The sequence below is a fragment of the Bubalus bubalis genome, chromosome 1, assembly GCF_019923935.1.
Source record: "Bubalus bubalis isolate 160015118507 breed Murrah chromosome 1, NDDB_SH_1, whole genome shotgun sequence".
Taxonomy (NCBI): domain Eukaryota; kingdom Metazoa; phylum Chordata; class Mammalia; order Artiodactyla; family Bovidae; genus Bubalus; species Bubalus bubalis.
The window spans coordinates 63767312-63786766 of record NC_059157.1 but is presented as its reverse complement, the minus strand read 5'-3'; the positions used below and the strand labels follow the sequence as shown (position 1 = coordinate 63786766).

General features: G+C 34.6%; 1 protein-coding gene across 1 annotated transcript in view; it reads right to left on the bottom strand.

The window, feature by feature from the left end:
• Positions 1–19455, bottom strand: part of TMPRSS15 (transmembrane serine protease 15) — a 144192-nt gene that overhangs the window by 122599 nt on the left and 2138 nt on the right. The window contains exons 2-5 of the mRNA XM_044939908.2: positions 17966–18096; positions 17393–17460; positions 10268–10419; positions 6654–6689 (exon numbers count right to left, since the gene is read on the bottom strand). Of these exons, the coding sequence (XP_044795843.2) occupies positions 6654–6689; positions 10268–10419; positions 17393–17460; positions 17966–18096 (387 nt within the window). The remainder of the gene's footprint in view (positions 1–6653; positions 6690–10267; positions 10420–17392; positions 17461–17965; positions 18097–19455) is intronic.

The following is a 19455-nucleotide window of genomic DNA, read 5'->3' as shown; positions in this document are numbered from 1 at the left end:
ATAAATAAGTAAATTTGAAAAAAAGAAAATATGAATATAATCTTCTTATATATAAAGGAAGTATGTTTTAGGATTTTATCAGATTTTATTTTTACCTAGTGTTCAGTCTCCCTCTCATCTCCTTACATACACAGGTACGTCCATTTCCAACAAAACCATTGATTAAAACATTAACTGCTACAGAAATTAGCCAGATGCCAGTTTTAAAGTAATCTTCCATTCTTAAAACTAGAGTTCCTTGACTGGACTATTTAGTTTGCTATTTCATCCATTAGTTTTTACTTTAGTACGTCTCCTTTTCTCAGGAATCTCTACTGTGATTCTTATGAGGACTATTTAACAAAACAGTTAAGGATTTCTATTTAAGGAAATGTGTACAAAAATAATAATTGATTCTGTTTATTAAAATCTATTCAAATTGTCTAAATATTAGTTGCTGTTTTCTTGAATGGAAAAAAGATTAGTATATTTTTATATTATATGCCACTTTAATCTTTAGGATATTAATTTTTGGCATAATATGGAAACCCAGCATAAATTAGTATTATTCGTAACTCTGCAAATTTAAGGCTTTATCGTCTACTTATATTTGTATCATGAAGGACTCAGTATACTCTCAAATGTGATTACTTCAGAGTAATCCATGGTCATAACACTGTCCAGTGACTTGAGATGAGGAATCTCTCGTGTCTATCTTGTGCAGACACTGGACTAAGCATTGTGGAGAAGAAAAAGACTGAAACCCATTATTTGTTTTCTTCCAAACCAGTCATAAGAAGTGTTACATACAAGACAGTAATTTGAAAATCATATTTGGGAAATATTAGATTTTTATTTTCCCTAAAAATAGGTGTAATAACCCTGGTGACCAAATATGAGACAAATTAACCCCAAGATTTAATAGCTTACTTAATAATGAAATCAGAATCTGAATGCATGAATGCCTGCTTTAAAAGACCAAGTTCATTTCACTGTACTGCATTTGGGAGATATCACTTTACAGAAAGTCTCCTCTACTTTAAAAGAACAAATTTAATCATTTTAGCAAGACTGTGGCTGTTTAAATGAAATTAAAGTGGGAAAATGCTTTAATGGTTCTGTTATTATTTGTGTAGGAGTGTCCTAAATTAGAGGAGAGTGCTCAGCAGTATATGTAAGTTGTTTTCTCAGATGCAGAGAAAACAAATACATGAAGTCAAAAGACATTTGGTGTTGGTTGCGGTGCCTGTGTCCGAGTCCTGGGACAATCAATTCAATTGAAGAGTATAATTCTGCCTTAAATTCTCTTGAACCAATTTCACATTCTTTACTAAATTAGCCAGTTCTTTCCCTTCCATCCTCAAACCCCTCCACATGGTGGAACTATAGAAAATTGCATTTTGTTGAGACTGAGAAAGCCCATGATAGTTAATCTTGTTTTTCTGCAATCATTGCCTGCCCAGTAAGCAACAAAAGACTAGAACAAGCTGTATTCTAGAAACCCTTCAAGCATATGAACAATTGCGCAAAAGAGCTCCTCTTGGGCACACAGTAACAGCTAGAAATCAATCGGTGTAATGCAACCTTAGTTCCCATCTCTCCCTTTACTGTTCCGAATGGGTTAGTAAAACTTTACGGTAATTGGCAACAAAGGCAGTTGAACAATAGAACATAATCCTCATGGACTTTGTACCCACTATCAAATAAAAATTCTCTTTGGCAGAATTTATAATAGCACTAACGCCAGGTATATGGTGCATGCATTTGTTGATTTTTCTCAAACTCTGTCTTCCAGGCATATAAAAATGAGAATAAACTTAACATCCCTGAAAGTCATATTCATAATAAATTACTGCTTGGAAACTGTGCTTTTCAAGTTTAATTGCCGCGTTCCCCTCTATAAATCTATAGTGTCTTGCTGTATGAGAGGAATGAATAGGAATGAATGGTGACTGGGGACTCATGGATTCAGTAAAAGAGGGAATGTGGTATTTTACCACCTACTTATATTATGAGAATTCTTCAGGATTGAGTAAGGTAATTCAATACGGTCTCCAATAATAGGAAAGCTTTGGAAATGGAGTTTTTGGGGCCAAAGAAATGATCAGATTAAAACGGGCACTACTGAATACAACAATCTTGTTTTAATCTTAGTCTAGGTTTTAAAAGATCTTTTTCAAAAAGTATGCAACTTCTTTTTTTTTTAGTTGTGTCCCTCCTTTATGCCAATCATGAATTGGTATCTGTATTATTTCCTTTCTTCATGACTGCTCTTTAAGACATATATTTACATCTTTGCCTTTCAGATAATAAATACAAAGTTAAAGAACTAGGTGGCTTACCAAACATTATGTGACAGTAATTGGTGGAAATAGTTAAGGTGGATTCACCTACACACTTTCAATGTTTGAACATTGTATGTTAGTTCTTGGTCTTCATTATGATTATCAAATGTTCATATAAAATGTGAAAGATAGAAATAAATATGTACTGATTCCATTCTTACAGTTTACAGGTTGGAAAGGTTTCTGTTTCAGTCTCTAGGAAAGAAAAGTGCTGGTCAAGTATTGCCCTCATGCTCTGTGTTTCCCTTTCACTATATCCATTTGCCAGAAGCTGTGCTGTTAGCTGACGTTTGATCCTACCCAGCTTCTCTGGTGGTTCAGAAGATAAAGAATCCACCTGCAATGCATAAGACCTGAGCTTGATCCCTGGGTCAGGAGGATCTCTGGAGAAGGGAATGGGTACCCCTTCAGTATTCTTGCCTGGAAAATCCCATGGAGAGAGGAGCCTGGTGGGCTGTAGTCCACGGGTCATAAATAGTCAGACACAACTGAGCAACTATGTGTATATGTACATAGCATGTAAAATGTCATAATACATTTGGTGTGTGGGATATTTTGGTCCGTAAGACATTTGGTTCTTAAACACTTGATCCATTCCAAAAGGTCCTTAAAATTTGCTCCTATCTAAAGTATCCATGGACAGAGGATCCTTGGCAGATTACAGTAAAAGGGGTCACAAAAGAGTCAGACACAACTGAGTGACTAAATAATAACAACAAAAAGTGTCCACGAGCATATCTGTTCCTTGGGTTTTGTTGTTGTTTTGCTTTTTTTTTTTTAATTTATTTTGGCTGAGCTGGGTTTTTTTGCTGCCTCTGGGCCTTCTCTAGTTGCGGTGAGCGTGAGCATCTCTATACTTGCGGTGTGGTGGCTTCTCTTGTTGCAGAGCAAGTGGGCTCTAGGGCACGTGGGCTCAGTAGTTGTGCTGTACGTGTAGTTGCCTTGCAACACGTGGGATCTCCCTGGACCAGGGATTGAACCCATGCTCCCTGCATTGGCAGGCAGATTCTTAACCTCTGCACCACCAGGGAAGTCCTTCAAATAATTCTGGACAGGACCAAATTATCAAGGACCATTTTGGTGTGGGCAGATGCCTTATGGGAATTCTGGACAGGACCAAAAGTCCTGCAAGAAACTGGGCATATTGTTCAGCCACTTTTCATATTTTTGGTGGTCTTGTCTTCAAGAGAGTAAGAAAGAAAATTTGTTTTAGGTCCAAAGATTTTTTGCTCTAGCACTTTTTTTCCTTCTATGTCTTTCCACATATTTCCCTTAGGGCGTTTTATACACCTCAGAGGTCCTCAATAACTGTGGGGTGTATGAATCACCCAGTGAATCAATAAATAGGTAAATAGAAAACACAGCACTAACTTTGGTATTTGTTGTTGACTTTTAAAGTTATGGAAATGTTAAATGTTATAGAAATATATTAAAGTTATTTAAATTTTAGATTAAATGAGTTGGTCATTATTCATCCTAAAATCACTTTTTGAGAGTGTGTTGAAAGGTGATTTTAGATGCTGTAAATAGTTTTCTGCATTGCATAAGGGACAGTGGGCTGAAGAGCAGTTCTGTTTTTCACTGTGTTGTGCTGCTTTCTGGACAACACCAAAATACAACCCCAGGCAGGCTTGTTCTACCATAAGAGCGCTCCATGGGTTTAGAGGTGGGATGATTTGTTTCATAAAGTATTTTGATACATCATTCACATATCACTCTGCTTTTCAAACTTCACACCTACTGTTATATCTAGGAATTGCTAAGTCTTACCCAGAGACCACTTATAATTTCACAAACGTTTTCTCCTTGTATTATATAATATTTGATATAAATTCTAATAACATGAAAATAACAGTATTATTTTAGGAGCTGAAGAGTTATACAATATTGCCTGCATGGAGTTTACCTAGAGAGATTACGTACGCGTTCAGACTGTTTAACATGAAGATTAAGTTAGGACTAGAGAAGACACTTTGGTTAAGCAGCAAAAGGCAAAGTAGACAATTATTAAGAATCTGGAAAAATTATGACATTAAAGACACATACCAACCATACACAAAACTTAAAAATAAACTCAAAGTGGAGCAAAGATCTAAATGTAAGGCCAGACATTATAAAACTCTTAGAGGAAAACATAGGCAGAATACTCTTTGACATAAATCCAAACAAGATATTTTTTGACCCACCTCTTAAGACTTACTTTGCCAACAAAGGTCCGTCTAGTCAAGGCTATGGTTTTTCCAGTGGTCATGTATGGATGTGAGAGTTGGACTATAAAGAAAGCTGAGCTCAGAAGAATTGACGCTTTTGAACTGTGGTGTTGGAGAAGACTCTTGAGAGTCCCTTGGACTGCAAGGAGATCCAACCAGTCCATCCTAAAGGAGATCAGTCCTGGGTGTTCATAGGAAGGACTGATGTTGAAGCTGAAACTCCAATACTTTGGCCACCTGATGCGAAGAGCTGACTCATTTGAAAAGACCCTGATGCAGGGAAAGACCAAGCACAGGAGGAGAAGGGGACGACAGAGGATGAGATGGTTGGATGGCATCACCGACTTGATGGACATGGGTTTGGGTGGATTCTGGGGGTTGGTGATGGACAGGGAGGCCTGGCGTGCTGCGGTTCATGGGGTCGCAAAGAGTCAGACACGACTGAAAGACTGAACTGAACTGAAGAGTAAGGAAAATAAAAATAAATAATGGGACCTAATTAAACTTAAAAGGCTTTTCACAGGAAAGGAAACCATAAACAAAAAGAAAAGACAACACTCAGAATAGGAGAAAATATTTGTATACAAAGGAACTGACAAGGGATTAATCTCTGCAATATGCAAACTGCTCATGTAGCTCAATATCAAAAGAAACAACCCAATCAAAAAATTGATGGAAGACCTAAAACACACATTTTTCCAAAAAAGACATACAGATGGTTAAAAAGCACATGAAAAAATGCTCAACATCACTAATTACTAGAGAAATTAAAAGCAAAACTATAATGAAGCATCTCCTCATACTGGTCAGAATGGCCATCATCAGAAATTCTACAAACAACAAATGTTGGAGAGGGTATGGAGAAAAGGGAACTCTCTTACACTGTTGGAGGGATTGTAAACTGGTACAGCCACTCTAGAGAACAGAATAGAGGTTCTGCAAAAAACTTAAAACAGAGCTACCACATGACCCAGCAATCCCACTCCTGGGTATGACCAAAGAAAACTATAATTCAAAAAGATGCGTGCACCCAGTACTCATTGCAGCTCTGTTTACAATAGCCAGGACATGGAAGCAACCTAAATGTCCATCAACAGAGGACTGGATAAAGAGGATGTGGCACCTGTATACGATGGAATATTGCTCAACCATAAAAAGGAATGAAATAGGGCCATTTGCAGAAACTTGGACAGACCTAGAGACTGTCATACAGAATGAAGTAAATCAGGAAGAGAAAAACAAATATCATACAAGATTGCTTACCTGTGAAATCTAGAAAAATGGTACAAATAGATGTATTGGCAAAGCAGAAATAGAGACACAGATGCAGAGAACAGGTTTAAGTTTGTTAACAAACTGAGAGCAGAATGTGGTAGGATGAATTGGGAGATTGGGATTGAAATAGATACACTATTATGTATAAAAAAGATAACAAATGAGAACCTACCGAATAACACAGGGAACTACGGTTCTACTCAGTGCTCTAGTCACCTACTCATTGTTCTGTGGTGACCTAAATAGGAAGGAAATCTAAAAAAAAGGGTATATATGTATATGTATAAGTGATTCATTTTGTTGTACAGTAGAAACTAACACAACATTTAAAGCAGCTGTACTCCAATAAAAATTTAAAAACAAATACATGCCATGTGTTGGTTTAAAGCAGTCACTTAATGAAAAATTGTTGAATGAATGAATCCAAGTCAACTTTGGTACTGATTTGGCAACCATACCATGTTAAAAGGAGAGAGCAAGTATGTGTCACTTGTATTCAGAGAGAATAATTAGAGAAAAAAGTCCCTCACACCTGATGAAACCTATATCCTTTCTGGAAAACATTTTGATCCTACTTCTGGCATGCTTAGCAAAAGATGATAATCATGATTCTAATAGATGGAGGACTGGAGTGAGATTAGATAATACAGGCATTAATTAACCTCGAATATATTGTTGACTTTTGGTAAAAACTTAGGCTAACTATAAACTTTCATGCTTTACTTTTCTTATCTATAATAAGGGTATTGTTAACTGCTATTTATCAGATAATTCTCAGAAGTCCAAAATGAAACATAACAAAAACTTTTTAAAAAACAAGAGAAATTATCTTATTAAAACTGACCTGGGGTTGCCACAGGAATGCTGGTTGTTAGCTTTTCTGTAAAAATAAATAACATAAATAAAAATTACATTTTTTAACTGATTGTTAGGAATTCCTCCTGTTTAATATTTTATGTGAGAATTTTTTAAATTACTATGAATTATTAATGTTCATTAACTTAATATATCATTTGTATCTGGATCTAAAAAACAAATCTTTTATGTTTTTTATTGATTTTTAGACTTGTATAGCAGAGGTTTTTAGATGTGTTCATTGTTTTAAGGAAAAAAGATTTTTTCAATAACTAATTAACTAATATAAGAATTCACTTATTTCATAATGGCTGTAGACATAAATGTTCTAGATTAATCTGATGCTATTTGAAATAGGAGCTTGAGATATGCTTAAACTATTGGCCTTGGAGTCCAGAGAATTACTTTTAATTCCTGACTTTGATAAATTTAAACTGTGTGACTCTGGGCATTTTCTTTATTACTTATATATTTTTAAGTAGAAAAAGTATTACCTCTCTACAAAATCATTCTGAGAATTAAATGAGATAATGTTTGTAAAATATAGTACCTAGTAGTAGATACTTCAAATAGATTTTTTAAATATTATAAAAGTGTTCATGATTACAAGTGATATAAAAAGTAATACGGTTATAGTTTTATAACAATTTACAGTTTAAAAAGCACTTGTTAATGAATTTGATGTTTGGGATGACTTCTAACATTTTTAGAAAACTTTTATTATTCACAATTTATGGGAAACAGATTTTCAGAAGATGAAATGCTCAGTGATTCTGATAGTTGGCAGAGACAGGATTGGTGTTCAGATCTTTTGACTTCAATCTGAATAAGATTTCTACAACAAAATGATTTTACATTTTAAGATAACTCAGGTTAATTTTAAAATGATAATTTCTCAAAGCTCTCTTTTGATAATCAGTATGATCTTGATAAGACAAAGTGAAGTCCTCAATTTTATGAGACATAGTGACCAATTGTAGTTAGAAAGAGAGAGTGAAGAAAATGCTGGAATAGAGCAAAGTTAATATTAAACTTTAGATTGTTCTTTCCAAACAGTACAATACATTTTGAAAGTTATCATTTCATTATCTTTAAGATTCCTTTCCCTCATTCATAGTGACCTTAGCAATGTCAGGGCTTCATTTCCAAGGCTGCATAATCAGAGTCATATTTTGAGATCACACACACATATTCACACACATCATATATGCGTACATATGTATATAGAGTTTAAAATATGAAAGGATGATTGCAATTTGAAATGCATATCCTTGCATATATACATAAGCATTATGAATCCTGGATACTATGAACTACATTATTCCAGGCCAAATGTATACTTTTTACATTTTTAAATGAAGACTAAATACCTCATTTAGAAAGAACCACCAGAAAAAAATAGAATCCTTGCTTAATATCATAAAGTTTTATGGTCACCAAGTTATATATTTTAAAATGTCGTTAAGTACTGACCTGACGTTATTGCAGGACTTATCGTAGAGAAATTCTCCAAAGAGGCTGGAATAAAGTTGGTTTGAATATAGTGCTCTGAGTATTACAAAACATCGAGTGCAGTTCAAATAGTTAGTCAAAGGGCATCTGATCTAGAGTTTCCATTTCATCCTTTCTTACCCTGAATGTTCTTATTTATTTAATTACTATTTGATTATGATACATTCAATGAATTTTCAAAATCTTTATATAGTCTATACAATTTACATATACAGAATGTTTCATTTATTTTACCCATTTAAGAAGGATATCTACTTATTCATCATAGTTATATAGAATAATTTATATTTAAGGGAGATAATCTAATACCCCTGATCTTGTGGGACCTAGAATCAATGGTTTTGCATGAAACAAATGGATGCCAAAATAATCTGGCACATGATAATATCTATTGAGAACTAAGAACTGTTTAAGCATAAAGTGATTTTCACTTAAAAGATAAAAATAGCTATTTTCTTCACCATTTAACATGTTTAATATTTTTAAAGACACAATGACAGCTATGTTAAAAATAGAGGAAACCAAAGCATATCTTCTGAGAAGCCCTGATCTAATGAATTTGCTTTTATTCAAAACAATATTTATAGTAAGTGGGCTAAGAGGTAGGTCTTCTTCTACTAACTAGATGGTTTATTGCATTATTTCTTCATTACTGCATTGTCTTCTTTGTAAAAGACCTGTAACAGTTTCATAAATATGCGGTAGATTATTAACGAAGAAGATAAAATCAGTTTTATAAGATTTTTTCTTAAAGAAGATAATATCTTAATTTTTATTGTGTTTGGTTTGATAGCTTACTGTATAAAAATCTAAGATATTTGTGAGATTATTAACCAATTTTAAAATGTAACAAATTTGAAAATTGACATGATGCAAATAAATATTAAAATGAAATACCAGGCCCATCTGTATCCACAATCTCTTCTTTGTAAACTTTCAGCTAAATATGTTTTTGAATTCAGAAATTTTTAGATGTTAGAAATCTCATCAATATATAAATATCCACTTCAACAGGAATAAATGCACACTCTAAGTAGCCTATTGCCAGTTCAAATAGTTTTACTTCGGCGTAAGTCAGTATCGATTTGCTCTTAAGCAAATATATAAAGACATGAGTGTTTTGTTTCTTTGATTTTGTAATAGTAGATACAATATTGCAGACCTCTAGCTGCTTTTCTTTACAGCAAGGGCTCATCAAGCACAGTTTACTTTTATCCAGTTTCCTGCTTTATCCTGCTGTGCCTGTTCAGTGAGAAGGCAACTCAAGTTCTTAAGTGCTTCCTCTACTGATGGTTTGGTTCCCTCTGGCGCACCTGCTGGAGCAGAGACTATTTTGGTTTTTTGTCTAATTCAAACAGGCTGAAAAATACTACTAACTATTATTAGCTAGAAGAAGTGTTTTTTGTATCAACACATTTACCTCTGAAAACAATGCTACTACACAGTATCTTTACTATTCCCATTTTCCAGATGAGATAACGAACATACAGAAAATTTTGGTAAACTGCCTTAAATAACACAGCTATTTAGAGGTAGATTCAGTATTCTAGGGGCTTCCCAGCCTGCCAATGTAGGAGGTTCAAGAGACTCAGATTCAAACCGTGGGCCGGGAAGATACCCTAGAGAAGGAAATGGCAACCTACTCCAATACTCTTGCCTGGAAAATTCCATAGACAGAGGAACCAGGTGGGCCTATAGTCAATCCATGGTGCTGCAAGAGTCAGACACGACTTGGTGACTAAACAACAACAATATGACTATCAGAAAGTAATGTGTCACTTTCAGATGGAGGGTTCCTGGAAAATCAGTGTTGTGCTTGGCCAATGCCAAAAGTGTGATTAGACCTACAAACATTTATGCATGCCAATATTTTCAGAAATTCTTTGGTATTTGATATTTTACAAAGATTTTCTCACTGGCATTTTTTTTTTTTTCTGTTTTCTCCATATTTCACTATCCTAATGTAAATGTGTTACTCATGCAATAAGACAGGTTCCTAAAAGTCCAGGGTGATCCCATTGCTCCTTTGGTACATAGAATTTTAATTTCATGGCTTATTGATTCAAAGTATCAAATAAGGTTCACAGATACCTGTGATATCAATGCTGTTCAAGTCAATGTGGAAAGTGACCAGTTGGCTGGATTTATTTGCTTCAATGCCTTGAATCAGTTCTTCTTTTACATTTTTATCTGACACCCACTGGTCAAAGAGAAGGTCAAATATGACTATAATGCTGCCATTTCTGCAAAGCAAAAAGTGACATAAGAGAAAAAACTCAGCCCTCTTCAAATGATTTGCGTTTGGCTCTCTACAGTCATCAGCTTGTTAATCCTATCACACTTGTACAAGGAAGGTCATATCAAGTGTTAACTTTATTTCACAGGTGGAAGAAAGAGAACTTAAATGAGTGACCATTTATACAAGAGCACAAGATATATCCAGAATTAGAACCCAATTTTTCTCAGTTCCACAGTAGCACACTAATCCCTAGGCCAAACCACAATCACTTGAGTCAAATTAAACAAAATCACATGATATCATGACATTTATTCCTATTGCACTGTTTGAAAAAATGAGGATTTGTAATTGGATTTTTTATTTTCACCAATGACTTCTAAGTAGGAAGAAGTCTAAAGTAGTTACACTGATTTCAGAAAAAAAAATTTTTTTCTATGTAGTTAACAAAGGCCTGATGGCAAGCTTATAACAACTGTTAATAAATTATATCTACTTTTTCTTCTTCATTCTTAATATAAAATATTGAAATATATCCTGACTTCAAAAAGCAGAAAGAAGACAAGCATATGTGGGTTACTGGGAAGTTGTGGGCTATCCTGTCTCATTGTCAAGAGTTGGATTGTGTTGTCTGTTCATCTCTGACCATGATGTTAGAGTTCAGTTACATGACCCAAGTCATCATTTCTTTTCTCCTTCTCTGAAACCTGCATTTTAAAGTTTTCCTCTCACTGGTAATTTGTTTACAGTTTAAAGAATCAAAAAATGAATATTTGGCCCAGTGGAAATACTACAGGGATTTTTGCTCTTTGGTCTATGTTTCTCCTTTGCTACTATGCTTTTAAGGGCTTCCCTGGTGGCTCAGGGGTGAAGAATCCACTTGCAACGCAGGAGCCTCGGGTTCGATCGTTGGATCAGGAAGATACCCTGGAGGCGGGCATGGCAGCCCACTCCAGTATTCTTGTCTGGAGAATCTCATGGACAGAGGAGCCTGGTGGAAAAGAGTTCATAGGGTCGCAAAAGAGTTGGGCATGACTGAAGTGAATGAGCAGGAGCAATGTGCTTTTAGGATACGACTGTTTGGAAAATGAACTCTAGCTCTGGTCTTCATTCTGTACGCTTCAGTAAGCTAAGGCTACTCAGGGTTTACTTGGATCCTTACGAGGCAGACTAACGGACTTCTCTGGTGGTACAATGAATAAGAAAATGCCTGCTAACGCAGGGATGTGGCTCAGGTTCGATTTCTGGTCTGGGAAGATTCTACCTGTTGCAGGGCCACTGAGACCCGAGCACGTCAACTAAGGAAGCCGGCAAGCACAGAGTGAGCGCCACAACGAAAAGCCAACAAAACGAGAAGCCTGCATGCCACAACCAAAAGTAAATAAAACCAAAATGCAACCAAAATAATAAATTAATAAAATAAATAAAAATAGTAAATAAAGATAATTAAAATAATAAAATAATATAATATTAATATAACAAGAAGATAAATGGTAATCAAATAACAAAAATAATAAATAAAATAAGTAAAACCAAAGTGCAACCAAAAATAAACATGCATTAAAAAGAATGGAATATTAAAAAAAAAAAGGCAGACTAAAGAGAACCAAATTTTGCATAATATGTTTGCTATTTCTGAAATTTAGGCATTTAAATTCATATCTGTAAGTTAATTAGTTTCTTGAAGGGTTTCATCAACTCCTGAAGGGTTCTTTATGTATCTGTATGTATATATGTCTTGGTAGAGCCTACAATATATATATTATTTTTTTCCTCTCCAAGACTAAATACAGGATCAAAATGTCCCTGAAAGATCACAGTAGATCACCATTCCCCCTCAGTAGGATATTCCTTTTTAGTTTCTGTGCTTCTATTCAAGTTCACAGTTTAGAAATAATTCCTTTCTATGTAGCTAGTTTTTCATGATTGATGTGAATGGGCTGATCAATAATTGCACATTTCACCTCTATTAAGTTAGAATTTTAAAATGTTAGAATGTTTAACTTTCCAATCATTTGATTAAATCAAATTATCCAAATCTTTTAAATGGCAAAGATCCTTAGTAACTATTTACTAAGTAACAATGTCCCAAATTCACCCACACATGTAATCACTTGCTATCCATAAAGTAGATTTTATCACAGACACTGTTTTTACATACTCCTCCACACTTGTGAATTTTTCCATGCTAGTCAGTCTCTTTATTTGAGAATAATGCTCCATTTTCACATAACTTCTGCAACCATTGCTCATGTCAATAATAGTTTTATTCATGAGCATGTGACTAGGACCTGGCCAATGGAATATGAGGTAAAACTGATTGGAGACTTCTAGGAAATGTTTCCATATTTAATGTAATAAAGGCTCATAGTGGACTACTACTCTGTTGTTGATTATTATTATGTCTACATGTGATTGCTGAAACTGTTGCATCTATTGTGGAACCATGAGGCAAGTTATGATTGTCAAGCTACAGATAGCATAATAAAAGATTGAAAACACGTACATTTTTGATCATGTGACAATCATTGTACCACTGAATTAACCTCTTCTGAAACCTACAGATTTCTTGTGATGTCATATGATAATTACTTTTGTTTAGGGTACTTTCAGCCATGTGTTCTGTTAATTGCTATTTTAAAAATCATAACAGGCATATAACTCTCAGGTTTCATGCTATATTTATTTAAACAGAAGCTTGAGTAAAGGAAGATGACTCTAGTATTTTTCACTTGATGTTGGCCAACACTAATTTTAGCAACAAGGAGACTGAAATTTAGAGTCATATATGTAATTGTGCCTAGAGTTAGATAGCTTACTAGTACCAGATAGAGGAATAAAACCCAGAAACTCTGTGTCCCAGATGTGTTTTGATATAGTTCTGATTCCCCACCCCCCTGCACTGCTATTAACACCATTATTAACTATTTATCGATACGGAAGACAATATAATACATTTGCCTAGATGCAGGTCCAGGTTTTTATTATCTTGCATTGTTAGTAGAACTTTATATCCAAAGAGATGGGGGAAATGGTTGGTTGGAATTGGGATGGGGAGTGAATAGTTTATTGCCTCCACACTTTTGGGAAATAGAATCTTCCCTCCTCTTTTTCTCTCCCTCTCTCCTCTCCTGCTCCTCTAATAGCTCTTCATCTTTTTCTTTTCCTTCTCACTCTTTCTCCATCTTTTCCTCTTCTTCCTTCTCTTTTTCCTTGTCTTCTTACCAATCTTTATCCCAGACTTCTTAAATGAATAGAGTTAAATGTGGTTAAAATAAAGTGAGAGTCAACAATGTCCATTAGTTTCCCTGTCTTCAATTCATCATTGCCAACTCTTCCTTGGTTGCCCAGCATATAGTTTTAATCCTGATTAAAACAGATTTTTTCTCTTTATGGAACTTTCACAGATTTAATTTCACTTACTACTTTCTTTTATTTTATTTGAATTAGGGAGTAGAAGAGGTAAGGTAATTTTGGCAGAGAGCATACAAATCTGGAATTTTCTTTCACTGAGTTGAAAGTAACTGTATTAGCTTATTCTCAGGCATAAAACATCTTTGTATGAAAGATGTGGGGATTTTTTTATTGTGAATTATATATTGCATTTAATAATTCATTTGCAAGGACAGGAATTACATATTCTATACACACAGTTGCATTCTTTAAAATTTGTTTCTTATTCAGTATAAATATTGAGATATGAAAGATATACAGTAGAAATCAGGGAAACCATAATAAACCTGTATGCTTTACCTAATAATAAAGTTAAAGTTGTTATGTGGTTTAGTAATCATCTCTATCACAGCTGTGAGATTGAATTTATTTATTAAGAAAATGAGAATTCTTCCTTTAGAAAACAAAAAAAGGAAACAATGACCATTTTCATTTCAAAGCCCTTTTTCAGTGGAATATCTGAGTTCATCCTTTTTTTTTTGGAAAAAAAAAAAAAAGATAAATCCTATCATTATACAGAAAGCCTGTGTGCAATAAATCAAACGCTTCTTATCTCTTATTTTCCTTAATGATATTGATAACCTCTAGGGTTGCTGAGTAAACAAAAAAGTCTTTCCTTTACTAACTTGATGACTTATCTGTGCTCAAAGGGCAAAATAAGCTTCCTATTGCTACAAAGGGTAAACAGCACTTTATTACAAGAATCAACTCTTAAATGCTCTTTGAGTCAAAGCATTGTCACAAAGCAGAGTAATAAAAGGGTTCCCAGACATGGGTAGACCATTGGCTGGTCCTGCAGAGTAGTTCAACACACACACACACATACACACATATGTACACAAAACTTTATGGAGGAGGAAAGAGTTGACATTAAATAATATTTTAAAAAGGAAGAAGAGAGAGGTTAATGACTAAATGTGGTATTCTGAGTGCTGTAATTTGACCATATACACATGCATAAAGTGTGTGTTTCATTAAAATCAGTAACAAAAAATGAAATAGGCATTTTTAAGGATTTTTAGATGTATTTTTCAGAGTTGATATGGCTACTGTTAGTTGAGAAGTCAGTTATTTCTGTTTCTTAATTTTATCAATCAGTTTAAAGTAAATATACTTTATAAAAGCAATTAAGAGTCTGTCACTTATTTCTATAGGCTTCTCTGATGGCTCAGGTGGTAAAGAATCTGCCTGTATTGGAGACCCGGGTTCGATCCCTGGGTTGGGAAGATCCCCTGGTGAAGTGAATGGCAACTCACTGCAGTATTCTTGCCTGGAGAATCACATGGACAGAGGAGCCTGGTGGGCTACACTCCATGGAGTAGCAAAGAGTCGGACATGACTGAGCAACTAACACTTTCACCTTTTTCTGTAACTGGAATATGTCATTTTATATCATATTAGTTAAAGTAAACCTAAATGTTTGCTTGGTACTTTCTTCCCTGCTTCTAAATTTCTTTTCTCATCCTTTTCTTCTCAGTCTCCCAGAGCACCTACCTGTAATTTATCTTACAGACATTTTCATGAAATTCCTTTGCGTTGCATCTTTTAAAAACTCACTTCTGATTTAAAAGTAGTTCAGCTACAACTAGGTGAAAGTTTCTCTATACTGATGAAGTATATTATTTGAAAATTGTTATAAAATATGTATCAAGGTTTAGGCACTATATTGGTCTCCTAGGTAGTTTAAAGGAAGGGAAAGAAATATTTCCTCAGCTCAAATAATTTACAGTTTCAAATATAGTGATTTTACTATCTAGAGAAATGTAAGGTTATTTAATAAATACCAAAGAAAATGCTAGGGTTTTGATAAACTACCAGAGCTTATATAAAAGTCTGTATTCAGCAAATTTTCCCAGTTGAGTAAAAACAAAGTTATCCAGCAAGTTGTAAGCAAGAGAAGACAAATAGTTCCATTAGGGAAACTATCCTAATAAACTCTGAACTACATACTGTGCTTAGCGTGGACTTCACTGGGCAGAGCCTTATGAAGGTGAGGAAGAACATGGGATTCCACTCCTTAAAAGTGATAGTTGCTCAGTCGTGTCTGACTTTTTGTGACCCCATGGACTTAGCCTGTTAGGCTCCTTTGTCCATGGAATTCTCCAGGCAGGAACACTGGAGTGGGTAGCCAGTCTCTTCTCCAGGGGAATCTGTGCTAAACCTTTAAGAACTAAATATTAATTGAAGCTTTAATGCAGATTTCCACACTTAGTCCTCTCTAAAACTGGAAAAGAGAAATCAGTTCCACTTACTCTAAAATAGATAATTAACTTAAAGTGAAATAAAATCTTGCATTCGTGGCTTTACCTACACAGAATAAATACTGAATAAATATTTTAAAACAATATTTTGAGTAAAATACACAAACAAAAAACACTAATAAATCTTTCCTGAGAGGCCACATGTCTCCTTCTAGCCCTGAAATTAGATTATGAAAGAGGTTATCAGAGATCATAAACCCTGGAAAACAGGAGTCAAAGCCTCTCTATTGTGGACAGGAATGAAGACAGTAGATGGGGTGGAGTTGACTGGCTACTGAGACTGAGATATCATGAATATGCTATCTGGGATAAAGAATGATAAAGATTAATAGATAAGTAGGTGAAAAATAGCCTTTTTTTTTTTTTGTATTTGGTAAAATAAAGCTTTGTGCTTTTGTTCATTTTGTTCCAACAAGAAACGGCAAGGACTAACATTTCCTTCTGCCCATTAACTAATTTGACCTTCTGTCATTGTTCTGCTAAGTATAATCTCTTTCTCTTTGACTTGACCTATTTCTGTTTGGTCCTTGTGATCCAAATAGAAATAACAGATCCAAATATCTTTATATAAGTTATACATAAGGACTGTTATACAAGTATCTTTGGTGGTAGACTCTCTGGTTTAATTGTTTCTGATCTGAGATAGATTGCGTGAGTGCTCAGTCATGTCTGACTCTTTGAGGCTTTGTGGACTGTAGCCTGTGAGGCTCCCCTGTGCATGGAATTATCCCAGAAAGAATACTGGAGTGGGTTGTCATTTTCTCCTCCATGGAATCTTTCCCACTCAAGGATCAAACTCGCATCTCCTGAGGCTCCTGCAATGGCAGGCAGATTCTTTACTGAGCCACTGGGCAAGCTTGGAAATAAGTAAATTAATTAATTAATTAATAAAATAAAGTGAGGCTCTTTGTATTCTCCAATGACCTGAAATCCCCTGTGGCTTCCATTGGATATAGGTTAACTGTCAGACTCCTAGACATCTGCATAAAATCAACCTCACTCTTCTTCATGTGTCTCTGAAAGATTTTGTACTCATGTGAAGGAAATATGTTAATATGAGATCAATTATCTAGCATTGTTATTTTCTACCAATATAAAAGTCTATACTGTGCCACTTTTCTCAACCCTCCCAGAAAATGTTGAAAATTTAAAATATTCCATTTTCTCCTAAAAATTGTGATGCTCTATTTACAAATATTAGCAAAGAGATTACTATGTTGTGATTCTGTGCTTTCTATTTATATAAAAATTTTGAGCTATACTCACTCAAATTGTAAAACTCTTGAGTTTTTATATTCATTTTTCAGATTACTTGATTGAAAGATATCATCTATCTGAAAGTTAAAAAGACATTAAATTTAATATTTTATTTATTAAGTAAAATAGTAAGCAAATTTAAACAAAATAATTTTTCTATTCTTCTTAGGACTATTTTGGGGTACTTTCCTTCTCTGTGATGATACATTTCATATATTTAAGTATCCTGAGCAATTATATTTTTTGGCTGATTTTTTTTCAAAGAGAATAAGATCTATGTGGGCTTCCCTGGTGGCTCAGATGGTAAAGAATCTGCTTGCAACGTGGGAGACCTGGGTTCGATCTCTGGGTTGGGAAGATTCCTGGAGAAGGGAACAGCTACCCACTCCAGTATTCTAGCCTGGAGAATTTAATGGACAGAGGGGCCTGGCAGGCTACAGTCCATGGGGTCACAAAGAGTCAGACATGACTGAGTGACTTTTACTTTCACTTTCAAGACTATGTATCTTTAACAAGTAGTTAGTGAAATTATGTTATGAAATTTTAACATAGTTAAAGAGAGAAAGAGAAAAAGTCTCCTACCATTTGCTGAATGTCAAAAGCAAGAACTTTGAAGTCCACTGAGAGTTTGTCTTGCAAATGAGGATTGTAAGTAGCTCCGGATATTATTTTCAACGTCCCTCTGGCTTCATGACTTTTTCCAAATGCTGCATCTAGATGAATTTATAAGAAACAAAACTGAAAATGTGAATGATGAGTAAGAAAATATGCACATTCTGGTTAAGACACAGAAGTAAAGTTCTTACTTAATGAGTTGACTCTGGAGTTCTTGCTTTTTCTTTTTAGTCTTCCTGTTTCATCATCAGCTGCTTTTATCCTTTAATTTTTTTCTTAGCTATCTAGTTGTTTTAAAAGATTGAAAATTAAAACTTCGTCTCTGTCCCATTATAATTTTTTTTCTTTTCTTTGAAATCTAACCAACTCTGCAAACTTCCAAGTTTTGTTTTGTTTTGTTTTTTGTTTGTTATTGAGATTCCTGTCAGAAGATACAGGAATGATCAACTTCCACCAATTATGGGAACTGATTCAGGGAAACATGGTGAGAAAGGCACCATTAAAAGTTTTGTAGTTGCTTTCAGATACTTCTTGAACACCTAGCATCAAGGGACACTGCTGGTTTTCTACATGTGGATTGCTGTGAGGATTTCAGTATGTGCATTACTTTGAAGCATAGCTTTGAAACTACTTCTTTCATTCTAATAATTATAAATTTGACATGTATAACCTTTTGCCATTAGATGGGGACTGTCATTATTGGAGAAGTTTTCGAGAATGCTGCAGAAAATATAATTATCTCAATATGAAAAATATGTTTTAAAAAGCTAACAATTTGGGTAGGGACGTGGGAGATAAAATATGCCATTAAGTCCAATACAATACTATTATGTGATTATTTTCCTTGAATGTATGTTCAAAATGAATTGCTTCCAATGAAGCTTGTACAATGATGAGATTATTAATAAATGTGCTAATAATGATGCATTGACCTGATATGAAAAGATGCTATTTCTTTTTCTTTCCAGCTGGGGAAATTGGGGCTTAGACTCACTAAGAAAATTTTTCAATGTTATAAAAGTGACAGATATGTAATTTGGACAAAGGATTGACTGACTTCAAACCTCAAGATCTGTTATGCTGTGCTGTTCTTAGTTGCTCAGTCATGTCTGACTCTTTGCGATCCCATGCCAACTATAGCCTGGAAGGCTCCTCTGTCTATGGGGATTCTCCAGGCAAGAATGGCATTCCCTTCTCCAGGGGGTCTTCCCAACCCAGGGATCAAACCCAGGTCTCCCATATTGCATATATTGACACAAATCTCTTAGTTCAGATGAAACTTTAGAATTAATATTTTAAACAGTACTCAAAATTTAGATTTGTGTATTTAAAAGACAAGGAAAGACTGAAGAACTGTCATGAATTGCCAGAAACTAAATACAGTGTAGGAATCTGTACTGAATCCTGAACAAGAAAAGCCATTAGTGAAAAAACTGGTGAAATTTGAATAGTGTGTT